Here is a 13,326-nt window from a genome sequence, read left to right on the forward strand (position 1 = left end):
CTGCTGTACATGGACGATCTGAAGTTCTATGGAAAGTCCCAGTCGGAAATCGAATCACTGCTAAACACTGTCCGTATATTCAGTAGCGATATAGCAATGGAGTTTGGACTAGACAAGTGTGCTGCATTAATAATGAACAGAGGGAAAATAAGAAAAACAGAAGGAATAGAACTGCCCAATGGAAACAACATCAAGAACCTGGAAGAGAAAGAACCTTACAAATACTTGGGCATTCTCCAGGCTGATAACATCGCACACACTGAAGTTAAAAGAAAAATTGGAAGTGAATACATCAGGAGAGTCAGAAACTTCCTCAAGTCCAAATTCAATGGCGGGAACATCATACAAGCCATAAACACCTGGGCTATACCTGTTATTAGATACACTGCAGGAATAATAGACTGGACCCAGGCAGAGCTAGAGACGCTAGATCGTAAGACCAGGAAAATCATGACCATCAATCATGCTTTGCACCCCCGCAGTGATGTAGATAGGCTCTACATCCCTCGCAGCTCAGGTGGAAGAGGAATGCTGCAAGTCCATCAAACAGTAGAGGAGGAGAAAAGAGGCCTTGAAGAATATATAAGGGACAGTGAAGAAGATGCACTTCAGATGGTCAATAACGCGAAACTATTCAACACCAATGAAACAAAGCAGGCCTACAAGAAAGAACAAGTCAAGAATCGAGCAGAAAAATGGAGAAATAAGCCCCTGCATGGTCAATATTTGCACAATATAAGTGGGAAATCAGACATCACCAAGACCTGGCAATGGCTTAAGAATGACAACTTGAAGAAAGAAACAGAGGGTTTAATACTGGCTGCACAAGAACAGGCACTAAGAACAAATGCAATAAGAGCAAAAGTTGAAAAATCCACCACAAACAGCAAGTGCCGCCTTTGTAAAGAAGCAGATGAAACAGTGGACCACCTGATCAGCTGTTGTAAGAAGATCACACAGACTGACTACAAACAAAGGCATGACAAGGTAGCAGGGATGATACACTGGAACATCTGCAAAAAATACAAGCTACCTGTAGCCAAGAATTGGTGGGACCATAAAATTGAAAAAGTTGAAGAAAATGAAGATGTAAAAATATTATGGGACTTCCGACTACAAACAGACAAACATCTGCCACACAATACACGAGATATCACTGTAGTCGAGAAGAAAGAAAAACAAGTCAAAATAATCGACATAGCAATACCAGGGGATAGCAGAATAGTAGAAAAAGAAATAGAAAAAATAATACAAATATCTACAAATTGAAATTGAAAGGCTGTGGCAGAAGAAGACCAACATAATCCCAGTGGTAATTGGCGCCCTGGGTGCAGTTCCAAAAGACCTTGAAGAGCACCTCAAGACCATAGGGGCCACAGATATCACCACCAGCCAATTACAAAAAGCAGCTTTACTGGGAACAGCCTATATTCTGCGACGATATCTATAACCATTGACAATAAAATTCTGGCATCCCAGGTCCTTGGGAAGGACTCGATGTCTAGATAAAACAAACCAGTCAATAACACCTGTCTGACTGTGTAAGAAATAATAATAATAATAACAACAACCCAGTCATCTAAATATGGGAGGATCACAATCCCCTCCATTCTTAAATATGCCATTACGACTGCCATTACCTTTGTCAACACCCGTGGTGCTGTTGACAAGCCAAATGGCAAAATCACATATTGGTACGATGTATCTCCTACTGTAAACCTTAGATACCTTCGATGAGCTTTGTGTATTCCCACTTGGTAATATGCATCTTTCAAGTCCAGTGTAGCTGCCCATTCTTCTTTGGCTAGAAGATGTCTCATCACCACCTCCATAATCCATCCCCTTCAACTTCATCCTCATCTTATGGGGATAAGTCTGGGAGTAGTTTCTTCCTTGTTGCCTTCTTAGGTTGCACTGGCACTTGTGGCTGCTTGGGTGGAGTCAGCGTTTGACTAGCAGTAGATGCCTCTGTGGGCACTGTTTCTCGTTCTCTAGCAGGTGCTGGGGTTGTATGCAATGCTGCGTGCTGCACCTTTTGCAAAGCCTCTTGCTGTACTTTACAAATTTGATATTCTGCGTAATCATCTGGGTAGACCACTGTAGGGGTGTGCCTAAACCCACAGCTATGGGTGATTTGGCAACACTGCACGCCCTCTGATATACTGGTGGAAGTTAAGCCCTGAGTGGCAGCATACTGTAATGGTGACTTCCACGGGGCATAGCCTGGTCCTGGACGTGCAAAAAGAGAGATAGGTCTTGACACACCTGTTTGGTCAACTGTCTGTCTCAATGGTGACATTAGACGTATTGGATTTGTACTCATGGGTATCAAGCGTATAGGGTTAATTGTCAGAGGCTGTGTTCTTACTGGTGACATCGATGGGATTTTCGGTACCAATAACGTTCCCTCAGCATCGTCGTGCTCGATATCAAGAACCCACTTGTGAATCCTTGGAAAGTTGAGCCAGATGGTGTACTGTCAGTAGATTCTAGGATTGCAAGCAGTGATGTTGTTGTCTTTGGGTATAAAGCAACATCCTCCTCTCCTGCCGCCTCTTCTCTGAAATCTACATAATCCACTGCCTGGTAGGTTTGTTGTGGCGTTCCTGCTGGTGAATGTATAGGCGTTTGTGCTGGAGATAATTCTGTTGGCTTTCTGTGTTGGTGGTGTCTCTTCTCCACCGTCTCTGGGCACTTGAATTTCTGCTCCTTGGTGGCTTTAGACTGCGTTGAAGCAGGTTCCACTAAAGAAGTAATGTCGACACTCGATCCCGTGCTCTATATTAACCTTGACGTCGAAGGGTGCGTTGGCCTCGGTGTCGGTGTCTGAAGTGCCTCATCATACAAGGCTGCCCTTAGTCAACGCGCTTGGTTTTTTAGTGTTTGTTTTGAGAACGAGCAGCATATCTTGCACGACACTGGACTGTGTTGCTCTCCAAAACACTGAAAGCATGCGCCATGACTATCCATAGTCAGCAGCTTTGTGCAGCACTCTGTGCAGCGCTTAAAAGTTGTCTTTGCTATAAGTTTTGAAATCTTGTGTGTGTGTGTGTGTGTGGATGGATTTAGCTTAGAGAGTAGTTATTTAACAGTCCTTTGTCAGTAGGGGTTGTTCCAATCCACTCACCACCAGACAAGTCCGGAGCTCACTCAGTTTATTTTCTTGCTCCTTTAGCCATGCTGAGGAGTTGTTATTCTTGTCAGTCCTTAGTCTTTTCTGTTTAAATCAAGTTTTTACTGAGGAGCAAATATTACGAGGTGTAGACACTTAGGCAGTCTAATAGAAACTGAACAAATAGACACCCCAACTACTGAAAATAACGGAAGCACGGAGCATGTGCAGGGCAGTTAGAGGCATAGCGAGGAGCTAATCAATCTATCCGCGAGGTCCTTGAGCAGGTGCAGAATGCATTCATTATGGGTTCATTATGCAGGCGCGGAACCCATTCTGGTCCGTCTCCATTCATTATGCAGGTGCAGAACCCATTCTGGTCCGTCTCCAGTTGCCACTGGTTCATCTGGTGGCAACGCAGAGGCGGACCTTCTCTGTAGCTGCTCCCGGGCTGTGGAATGCACTCCCAGCAGAAATTCATAGTTTGAGATCACTGCTGTCCTTCAGGAGAGCCCTTAAAACCTTAAAAGCAGCGGGCGCTGACATACGGGCAAGTAAATGGGGTTAAGGAATTGCTTACTCCCTTAACCTCATTTAAGAGCCCAGTTTCTTAGCTGGGCTTGCCATTGAGGTCCCACCGGGAGGCTCCCAGAGGTTTCCATGGGCAGCCAAGCCTGGGCTTAGCTGCCCTAGCCCAGTTTTGGCTACTCGTGAGAACAACCTCTCTGTCTTGCTGTTTTATCAGGACTTTAAGCAGCTATAAATATATAATTGGAAGGTCAGACAGCAAATTATATTATGTCCTTCAAATAAGGTGCTTATTGTCATTCTTCCATCATACATGATACTAGAACAGTCCCACCAGATATGCTTGTAATTTTCAGTCCCAGGAATCTCTAGTTCAAAAAACCTGTGTGAATGCTTGGAGAATCATTGCCAACCAGAATAGATGCACTGGGTTAGATGGAGCAATGTTCTGAATCAATATAAGGAGCTTCATCTGTTCATGTGTTTACTTTTTGTACTCTTAGTTGACTATGACAGAGTACAGATGTAATGTCTTTATTTAAGGTTAGTACATACAAAAGAGCAAGGGCCACTTTACAATCTTTCATCAAATCGATGCTTTTAAAAATCAGATTCCCATATCTGTCTAGTTTTAATATCTTCTGACTATATTTCCAACATAGTGCAAATCTTAGACTGTAAGAGTTTGCCCATATAAAATTTGCACACAAAAAGCCAGATCCCTCAATTAATTGATAGTTTCTTGGCATCTTATCACAACATCAAATTTTGAAATAACTTGGGATACTTTGTTCAAAAATAAATAGCTGTGGAATATTATTGGCAAGGATGGGATCACAGATGAGGAAAGAGACTGCAAGAAGGCCAGGTGAGAACAAAATATTTTAGGGGGGAAATGTACATACTAAAGGGACTGAAAAAATGAACAAGGGATGAAAATATTTGCTATTTATATCAAAACCCAGTCTTACTTCAGTGTTCAATGGCAAGGGGTAGAATCCTATGCTATACTTCCAGCAAAAAAGGGTATTTTTAGGATCATAAGAAGCTGCCTTAAACTGAGTCAGAACATCTAGCTCAATATTGTCTATACTGACTGGCAGCGATTCTCCAAGATTTCATGCTGGAGTTTTCCCCAACAGCCCTAGCTGGAGATGCCAGGGATTGAACCTGGGACCTTCTACATGTAAGCAGATGCTATACCACTGAACTATAGTCACATCTGGAAATATCTTACAGCCAGAGGTGCACCTAGGTAATTTTGGAGCCTGCCTCAAGGCCTTTTGCCCCCGCCCCCCACTGCTCCTGCTGCTGCCAAAAGATAAGCTGCAATGCATTATTTTTTACACTGGAACATGCTCAGGGGAAGCTGGAAACTCTTTTTGTTTTTAAGAAGCTATTCTGAATAAGATACTTCCCACTGACTTGCAGAGAGATATCACATTTTGCATGGACAATCCTGCAACTTAAATTAGTGGACTGCTCAGCATTTGGAGGCCCCCCAGGCCTGCAGGGGACTGGACCTCCACCCAGAAGTCCAGTCCAAACAGTGCCACTGCTTACAGCAGACACTGAACAAATGTAGTCACCCATCCAAATTCAATGAAAGTGAACCCTTCCTAGCAAAGAGGACAATTCATGTTTGCTTACGCAAGACTGGCTTCCCACAGAAGGGTGGTAGGAGAGGGGTGGCTGGCAAGAGCAGGTGTAAACATGGCTGCATTGATGATTTTGGAAATTGCTGTGCTACATAGCCTTTTGGGAGGGTAGAAGTCTAGCTTTGTGCCAGCAGAACACAGTGGCTGGAGGAGCTACTTATGACAAGTGGGAAAGAGAAAAACACAGTTGCTTATGAAGGGTTTTGGAATCTATTCTATATCAACATGGTCCCAACTACCCTTCTGCAAACAATTTGATGTGATACTAAAATGAAGGTCACTCACCCTGCAGTGTTACACACAGTATCCATCAACGCAATATCTAGAGCCTTCATGGCAAGTTCATCAGGGGCAGTCAATCCTTTGTGAAGGTGCCACTTCAACACAAGTGCTAATTCGGTGTCTGGCTGATTATTTAAAATCATACGGATGGCATCTCCCATGGAAAGGCGCATTACTCCATATACACTTGCAAACTTCTTGGCAACTGCAAAACATGTTTGTTATTACTGAGAAGATTTGATCAGGTCAGTGCAATATATTGATCATTTATTGATCAATACTGATCATTTATGTACATAAATTAAATAAAAAAATTGATTGTGAGTTGCTTATGTTCTCTACAAGGAAAACTCACAGCAATAAAAGTTAAGAGAAGAGTAGGTTGCATATGATTGCCAGAATACAAGGCTTTCCAGGAGTAGTCTTCTGAAGGTAATCCTTGTGCATTTTATTATCTATATATATAATTCTCCTGGGTGTGCCTTAAAATGTGTGTCCCAGCGCCCAGCTGATTGGCTGGGCAGCAGACGCGCCTGATTTGCTGAGGTGCACCCAGGAGGATTGGTTGCCACAGCTGCAACAGGCCCAGCCGCGGAGGAAAGGCCCAGGAGGGAAGAAAGAAATTGGCGGGGGGGGGGGGAGAAGTGGCCATGGGGAGGAGAGGTGGATGGGCCCGGAAGCGGAGACTGGGGCAGAAAGTGGGGAAGAAGAGGTAACCGCTGGCCCCAAAGAGCGCACAGATGCTCTATGCAGGGTCAGCTAGTTATTTTTTATTTTATTTTTACACTTTATATCCTGCTCTTCCTCCAAGGAGCCCAGAGCGGTGTACTACATACTTAAGTTTCTCCTCACAACAACCCTGTGAAGTAGGTGAAGCTGAGAGAGAAGTGATTGGCCCGGAGTCACCCAGCAAGTATCATGGCTGAATGGAGATTTGAACTTGGGTCTCCCCGGTCCTAGTATTTTATGTTTTGTTTTCTTGATTAAACAGCAGAAGCTACTGATTCAGCCAAATTAAACAGCAAAAGCTACTGGGTGATGTAACTAAATTATTTGACAGAAGTCCTTTTGAAATTTGGCAGTCCTTTAGAGCAGGGATTCTCAGTGTTGGGTCCCCAGCTGTTATTGGACTTCAACTCCCATAATCCCCAGCCCCAGTGGCTTTTGGTTGGGGATTATGGGAGTTGAAGTCCAATTACATCTGGGGACCCAATGTTAAGAATCCCTGCTAGAGTAACTCCTAAGTAGTACTATTGAGTAACTTAGTCTGGATGTCAGCCACTGATTCCAACTGATTGGAAACTAATTTTTGCTTTTTCTTCAGACTAAGATAGCTGATTTTTGTCAAAGTATTACAATTCTTGCTGCTATCCCATCGCTATTTAATGACACCCATGTGGTAGGCAAGGCATTATGCAAGGTATAATAAGAACCTGCAATCCTAGACATAGTATAGGCAGGGAAGAATTATATAGCCAGAACTGTTTAGAAACCTGTTGTTACAGTCAATTACCTGGGACTTTTACACACAGCAGACTTTAACGTGAGTTTATTGGTAGGCTTTACTGCAACCTCGAAGTTGTCCCAAAAACCAGACGCAAATAGTGGATTTTTTTACCCTTGATATAAATTGGGCTACGCTCTAATGCACAGTGAAAAACCTGAATTGTGTGTGAACTGCTCCCCAGGACTTCGGGGTAAATCTGTCCTATATGTGAATGCACCCCCTCCATTCTGGAGGAGATGCGAGTGGGCTTTAAATGCCCCATGTGAAAAACTTCTTGGCTGAACAAGCAAGCCAATTTTAAATGAAAAAGCAGCTTGCCTGTTTCATAAGATGATTTACTACAATAAAAACCTTCAGAACAGCTCCAGTTTTGTGCGTATTTCTCCCTTGCCAGCACTATGGCTGTTTAATAGCATAGTCCAAAGTAGTATCTCTGACAAAAGAGGGAAATAAGACTCTCTTTATAAATACAAATGTGTGCCCTGAGGCAAAGACCATGTTTTTTCTTTAAACAGCATAGGCATATTTCAGATGCAGGATGCATAGATCTGTTGTGGTTTGGTGACAGTACCATAATCTAGCTTCTTGACTGCCTAGTAAGTTTTGACTGACATGTACTATCACACACCTATTTATGAACTAAAAATCTCCTAAGAAGCAATGCCATTACCTGTGGTCTTTCCAGATTTTGGAGGCCCAACAATTGCAATTTTAACTGGAACAGTAGATTTAGGTTTGGGCTGGCGAAGATATTTGATGGGATTTTTCATGAATTTATCTCTATTTTCTTTACTTGTAAAGAAATAAACACAGTTTCGATGGATAACTGGAAAGCTTGGAGTAAACTGATCTTGATAAGGCTTGATTGCATCTCCTTCACTTAGCTGCAAAACATACAGAGTTGCTGATTTCCATGACTACAATGGTAACCGTAGCAAATGCTTATGTACATTTTAGGAAACAAATATTAGTCTTTGGTTTGTAAGGTTTAGGCAGTTTCCCCATTCTTCAGGGAAACTCACTTATAGTAGCTCAAATAATTGTTGAGAAAAATTGATTAGATTGGTCACTTACTCACAGTTAAAATATGCTACTGACGGAAGCAGCTTTTTAAATGCATGCATTCAGTTGAAAACAATTACATAGTGAGAATGGTAATAGTTTAACAATCTAATATAATTTTTATATTATAAATGCAATAACATTTTTAGTGTATCTGAAAAAAATACATATACTCACATTGTTTGAAATATTTTACCTGAATTAAAAGAATCTATCTGTTTGATAAGTGTCTGCCATGGAAACATTAAGGATGCCAAAGGGGAGGAGGGGAGCAGCAGAGTAGAGCAGAAGAGGGTCTTAACTAAAGGTTGTATAAAAAGTGTGTGTGTGTGTGTGTGTGTGTGTGTGTGTGTGTGTGTGTAACTTATGTCTCATCCCAACCATCTCAGGAAAGAGTTATATATGCATGCTTCCTTCAGACTGCTGGGAAGTATGCCCTAGAGAAAAAGTCAGTATGCTATGAAATGTAGCATGTGGAATGTGGCAAAGCAATAGACTTTGCTTCCACTCAGCCAATACAAGAACTAGCACAGAGGAGCAATTAAGAAAGGCTATCACTGTTGTGACTGGTTGTGTTTTGTGTCAGTTGTTACATGTGCTCTTTATATGTGTTTAACTGTTAATTTATTCAATAGAATACAACCAGTTGTTGTAAGTCTGTGCAGGAGGATGACTGGCATCAGGACTAGGGAGAACCTTGCAGGAGGAACTAAGAAACCCTGCCTCCGGAATACCAGAAGAGGCAGACAGAGCTGAGTGCTTTCCAGATTAACTCTTACAACAGTGTCACTATGGATCTGCAAAGTGTGCTTCCATATTTCCCGTGTTGTGACACTGCAGAATGACAGCAAGGTGCCATTCACATTTCCAGTGCCTTACTTTGGATTTTATCTTTGCAATTTAGTGCTACAATGTTGCAAGTCCGTTACAGAGAAATAGCTGTATTTTCCCGTTGTAGGAGTTTGAGATTCTGGGGATCGTTTTCAATATGATCTTGCCAAGCCGAAGCATTTTATTGCTGTTCTATGATGTAATCTGGAAAGCGCCTGGGGAGACCATTAAAGTAAGTTGAGGATAATTTCTTGGTGAATGAAGAAAGGAGAAGGTGATCTGTGGGCTTGATGAGTTAGGGTTTCTGAACAAGGAGGATTAGCTGGTGTGAAAGTCAGGACCTGTTCAGGGGGAAACCCCAACAGACCTCACAATCTGTCGGATTTGAGTCGAGTCTTTCTCCACTTGCGTTCCAGTTGCCTACCTTGCCACTTCAGCCCCCATAGATCTTCCTACGTATACCAAGGGGCCAATTTTGAAGCGGGTCGGAGGGGAAGCTTGGGAGCAAGTGTGTCTACTGCCCTAGTGAGCAAGTTGTCCCAATTCTCAACCAGGGCATCAACAAGATCACTGGCAAAGCCAACATTGAATCCCTCCAAGGCTTCTTGGAATCTTATTGGATCCAATAACCTCTTCGGGTGGACCATTCTAATAGGCCCCTCACCCCTGAAGAGGTGGGAAGTGGTTGTAAGTCCAACCTTAACCAGATGGTGATCCGTCCATGACAATGGGGAAATCACAGGAGTCCCCAAACCCACGGAACACCACCCTGATCCGAGTAAAAGACCAAATCAAGCGTGTGACCTGCAATATGTGTCGGTCCAGAGACCACTTGGGATAGGCCCATAGTTTTCATGGCCGCTATTAACTCCTGAGCTACTCCGGACAGTTTGGTCCCGAAATGAACACTGAAGTGTTCAAGCACCAAGAGTCTGGGAGACTCCAATGTGAGTTCTGCAACCAAGTCCTTGAGCTCAGTAAGGGATTCTGCTGGGCAGCGGGGCAATCGGTACACTAACAGAAGTCCCAATCTATCCCTGGTCCCCAAACTTAAGTACACACATTCAATATGGTCTGATACCCTAACAGGGACCCTGGTAAGGAGATGTTATCCTTATAGCTCCTCTTGAAAACTGTAAGGGAAACCAGGAGATCTAGTACCCATAGTGCTGACACCAGTGTCATCCCTGCAGCCAATGAATGTGTGAAGCCACATGTATGCCATGGAGAGGGGTCTGCCAAATGGGCAGCAGTCAGTGTACCTGGTGTCGTAGTTAATAGTGTATTAACAGTCCTGCTATATGAATCTATGCACACTGTTATTACATACAAGAATCAGCAAAGACATTCAAATTATTGGTTTTAAGGTATTGTTTTTAAAAGCAACCAAAATGTACTTCTCTAAATGCTCATTACCTTGATTGGGTCCCACTGACCAAAATTACTTGGATGTTTATAGGAAAGAGCTATTATCTTGCGTGCAAGTGATAAACTTAATGGATAACACTTCTCAAAAATGCTTTCACGATTTTCTACTAGGTCCTTCAGCTTTTTATGCAATTGGTAGCACACAATGCGAGGTTTTCGCGTGCATCCAAGTGTTATTTGGGGTATCAATAATTTTTCCAGTTCCTCCTGAGAAAAAAGAACATGACAGAAATCAAAAGCATGCTAAGCAATGTAACAGAGTGAGAGATATACATCAGCATCCTTAGTGTAGGCTTGCAGATCATGCAACAAATTTACCAGTCCACACAAATGGTTTTACTTGTACTTGTGTATAGTGGTACATCTGGTAAATTATTTGTTCCTTGCAAACTGCATTCTAATTATCTCTTAGGAAAATCCACAGCTAATGTTAACTACTGTATAGCATTTTTATCTTGGAATTTGGCTACCTAGGTATTTATTTTGTCTGGAATCACACACCCTTTTACATATGATCATTTTCATTGTTTTAAAAAGTCATTAAAATATTTTCACAAATCCTTATTCTATTTTTTAAAACACATCTTATCATGATATTTGAAATAATCACACTTTGATTATTTCTCTATTAGTCATAGGACCAAGGGCTAATTCTCACAACAATTTCAGTCCTGCCATCCCTGGAAAAAAGCAAGCCTGTTAAGGCTTCCAGCCTCATTAGCCTACGATGGGGCAGTTATGAGAGAGAGCTGTTATGCACAAAGTTCAGCAGATTAGCTTTGGCATATCATGTCGGTTGATATAGCATTTTCTCCAGGCTGAAAAAACTTCACATGTTGAATATCTTAGGAACGTAGGAAGCTGTCATACACTGAGTCAGACCAGTGGTCCATCTAGCTCAGTATCTAGCTCACAGACTGGCAGTGGCTTCTCCAAGGTTACAGGCAGGATTATCCCTCAGCCTTATCTTGGAGGTGCCAGGGAGAGAACTTGGAAACTTCTGCATGAAAGCATGCAGGTGCTCTTCCCAGAGCAGCCCCATCCCCTAAGGGGAATATCTTAAATGCAAACCAGAGCAGACCCTGCTTAGCAAAAGGGACAATTCATGTCTGCTACCACAAGACCACCTCTCCTCCTTGTTACACATCTCTTCTTCTTACACATCTGTTAAAGGTACCAAAGCCATATCAGAAAGAATAAAAGAGGAAACCCCACTCTCATGCTTATGACCTCCCCCCTCCTACTTTTCTCTCACATTCAGGAAAAAGCAGAACATTGGCTTACATGTCCTGCAACGTGACACAGGCATTGCAGAACCAGCCATGTCCCTGTGGACCTAACACATGCAGTGACAGTCCCATTATTCCCCATGGAAGTAGTTCATGATGTGTGACTACACAAGAGCTCAGTAGTTGCAGTACTGCCCTGTTGCACAGCACTGTCGCCACATGTGTTAGAGCCCCACAGCGGTGTGGGCGGTTCTGCAATGCCCATGTTACGTTGTGGGAAATGTAAGCCAGTGATTTCCAATACAAGAGAGCTAAACTATAAGAAGCCAAATATTAAATTCCAGTGGCTGACTTCTTGACTAATGAAGGATATGTATTATTAGGGTCTTCACGGATGCAGCAGGAGCCTCATGCAACTCCCTCACTCCTTTTGCGCTTGCACTGTTGTGCAAGCATGCTAGTGCCACCTGTGCTCTGGAAGCGCTCTATGAAAGCGGAAACACATCAATGGTCTTTGTGCTCTTACAAAGTGCTTATGTAGCATGAGCAGTGCTCAGAAATATTAGCTAAGGTTCTACCGCAGCTCTTGTATGGGGCACAGCTTGGTCCATATGGGAGGATAGCCCCTCTGGAAGCTGTTCAGACAACATTTTTGAGAGCAGGGCAAAATGAGAGCAGGGCAAAATAACTTAGCCTTGCTATCAAACCGAATTAAAGTCTGGAGACCAGTGTTCTCTCTAATTTTTTTTGTCTGTGTGAGGAATGAGTTTTGTTCTGGGCAGCAGTATCAAGGCAGTGTATGCATACATGAATTCAGAGTGGGGCCTTCCAGATTCAACCTGAGCAGAATCTAAGATTAAATGAGCAGACATCAGGAAACATGTGAGCGCACACACCTTAGAGAGAACACTGCTGGAGATGGGCCTAAAATTGAGCCAGCTGCATATCTTATTTCCCTTATAATTCCAAATCACTGTAGAGCTTTTGCTATAGCAAGATTTGATGGGCTTCCACTGAGTCTTAGACAGATGGTTCAATAGAGTACCTTATACTGATCAGGCCTGTTCATGTGGTATGGAGAATACTTAGGACATATTTTATTATATTGTTCATTCTATAAGGATCTCAGAAAGGACCTGATTACTCCTCTTTTAGTGGGCTACATGGGACACAGAAGATTTTTTCTCAGATGCCTCTGAGAAGCCCACAGGCAAGAGGTGAAAGCATGCCCTCTCTCTTGCTGTTGCTCCCCTGCCACTTGTATTTAGAGACATCTTGCCTCTGAGGCTGGAGATGGCATATAGCTCTCAGACTAGTAGCCACTGATAGACTTGTCCTCCATGGATTTATTTAAGCCCTTCTTAAAGCCATCTAGGCTGGTGGCTGTCATCACATCCCATGGTAGAGAATTCCATATATTAATTATGTGCTGTGTGAAAAAGTACTTCCTTTTGTCAGTCCTAAATTTCCTGGCCATCAGTTTAATGGAATGACTCCTGGTTTTAGTTTTGTGAGAGGGAGAATTTTTTCTCTCTGTCCACTCTTTCTACTCCATGCATAATTTTATACACCTATCATGTCTCCCCATAGTTGCCTTTTTTCCAAACTAAAAAGCCCCAGATGCTGTATCTTGCCTCATAAGGCTAGACTTGTCCCTAATAATCTTAGTTGCCTTCTTCTGCACCTTTT

At 42.7% G+C, this 13,326-nt stretch overlaps 1 protein-coding gene across 5 annotated transcripts in view; it reads right to left on the bottom strand.

The window, feature by feature from the left end:
- The window catches only part of AK9 (adenylate kinase 9), a 218,116-nt gene that overhangs the window by 16,372 nt on the left and 188,418 nt on the right, over positions 1 to 13,326 (bottom strand). For all 5 annotated transcript variants that reach the window (XM_053299533.1, XM_053299458.1, XM_053299383.1 and 2 more), the window contains 3 exons: positions 10,397 to 10,615; positions 7,758 to 7,971; positions 5,584 to 5,785 (listed from right to left, as the gene is read on the bottom strand). In XM_053299533.1, coding sequence (XP_053155508.1) covers positions 5,584 to 5,785; positions 7,758 to 7,971; positions 10,397 to 10,615 — 635 coding nt within the window. The remainder of the gene's footprint in view (positions 1 to 5,583; positions 5,786 to 7,757; positions 7,972 to 10,396; positions 10,616 to 13,326) is intronic.

The sequence above is a fragment of the Hemicordylus capensis genome, chromosome 1, assembly GCF_027244095.1.
Source record: "Hemicordylus capensis ecotype Gifberg chromosome 1, rHemCap1.1.pri, whole genome shotgun sequence".
NCBI lineage: Eukaryota > Metazoa > Chordata > Lepidosauria > Squamata > Cordylidae > Hemicordylus > Hemicordylus capensis.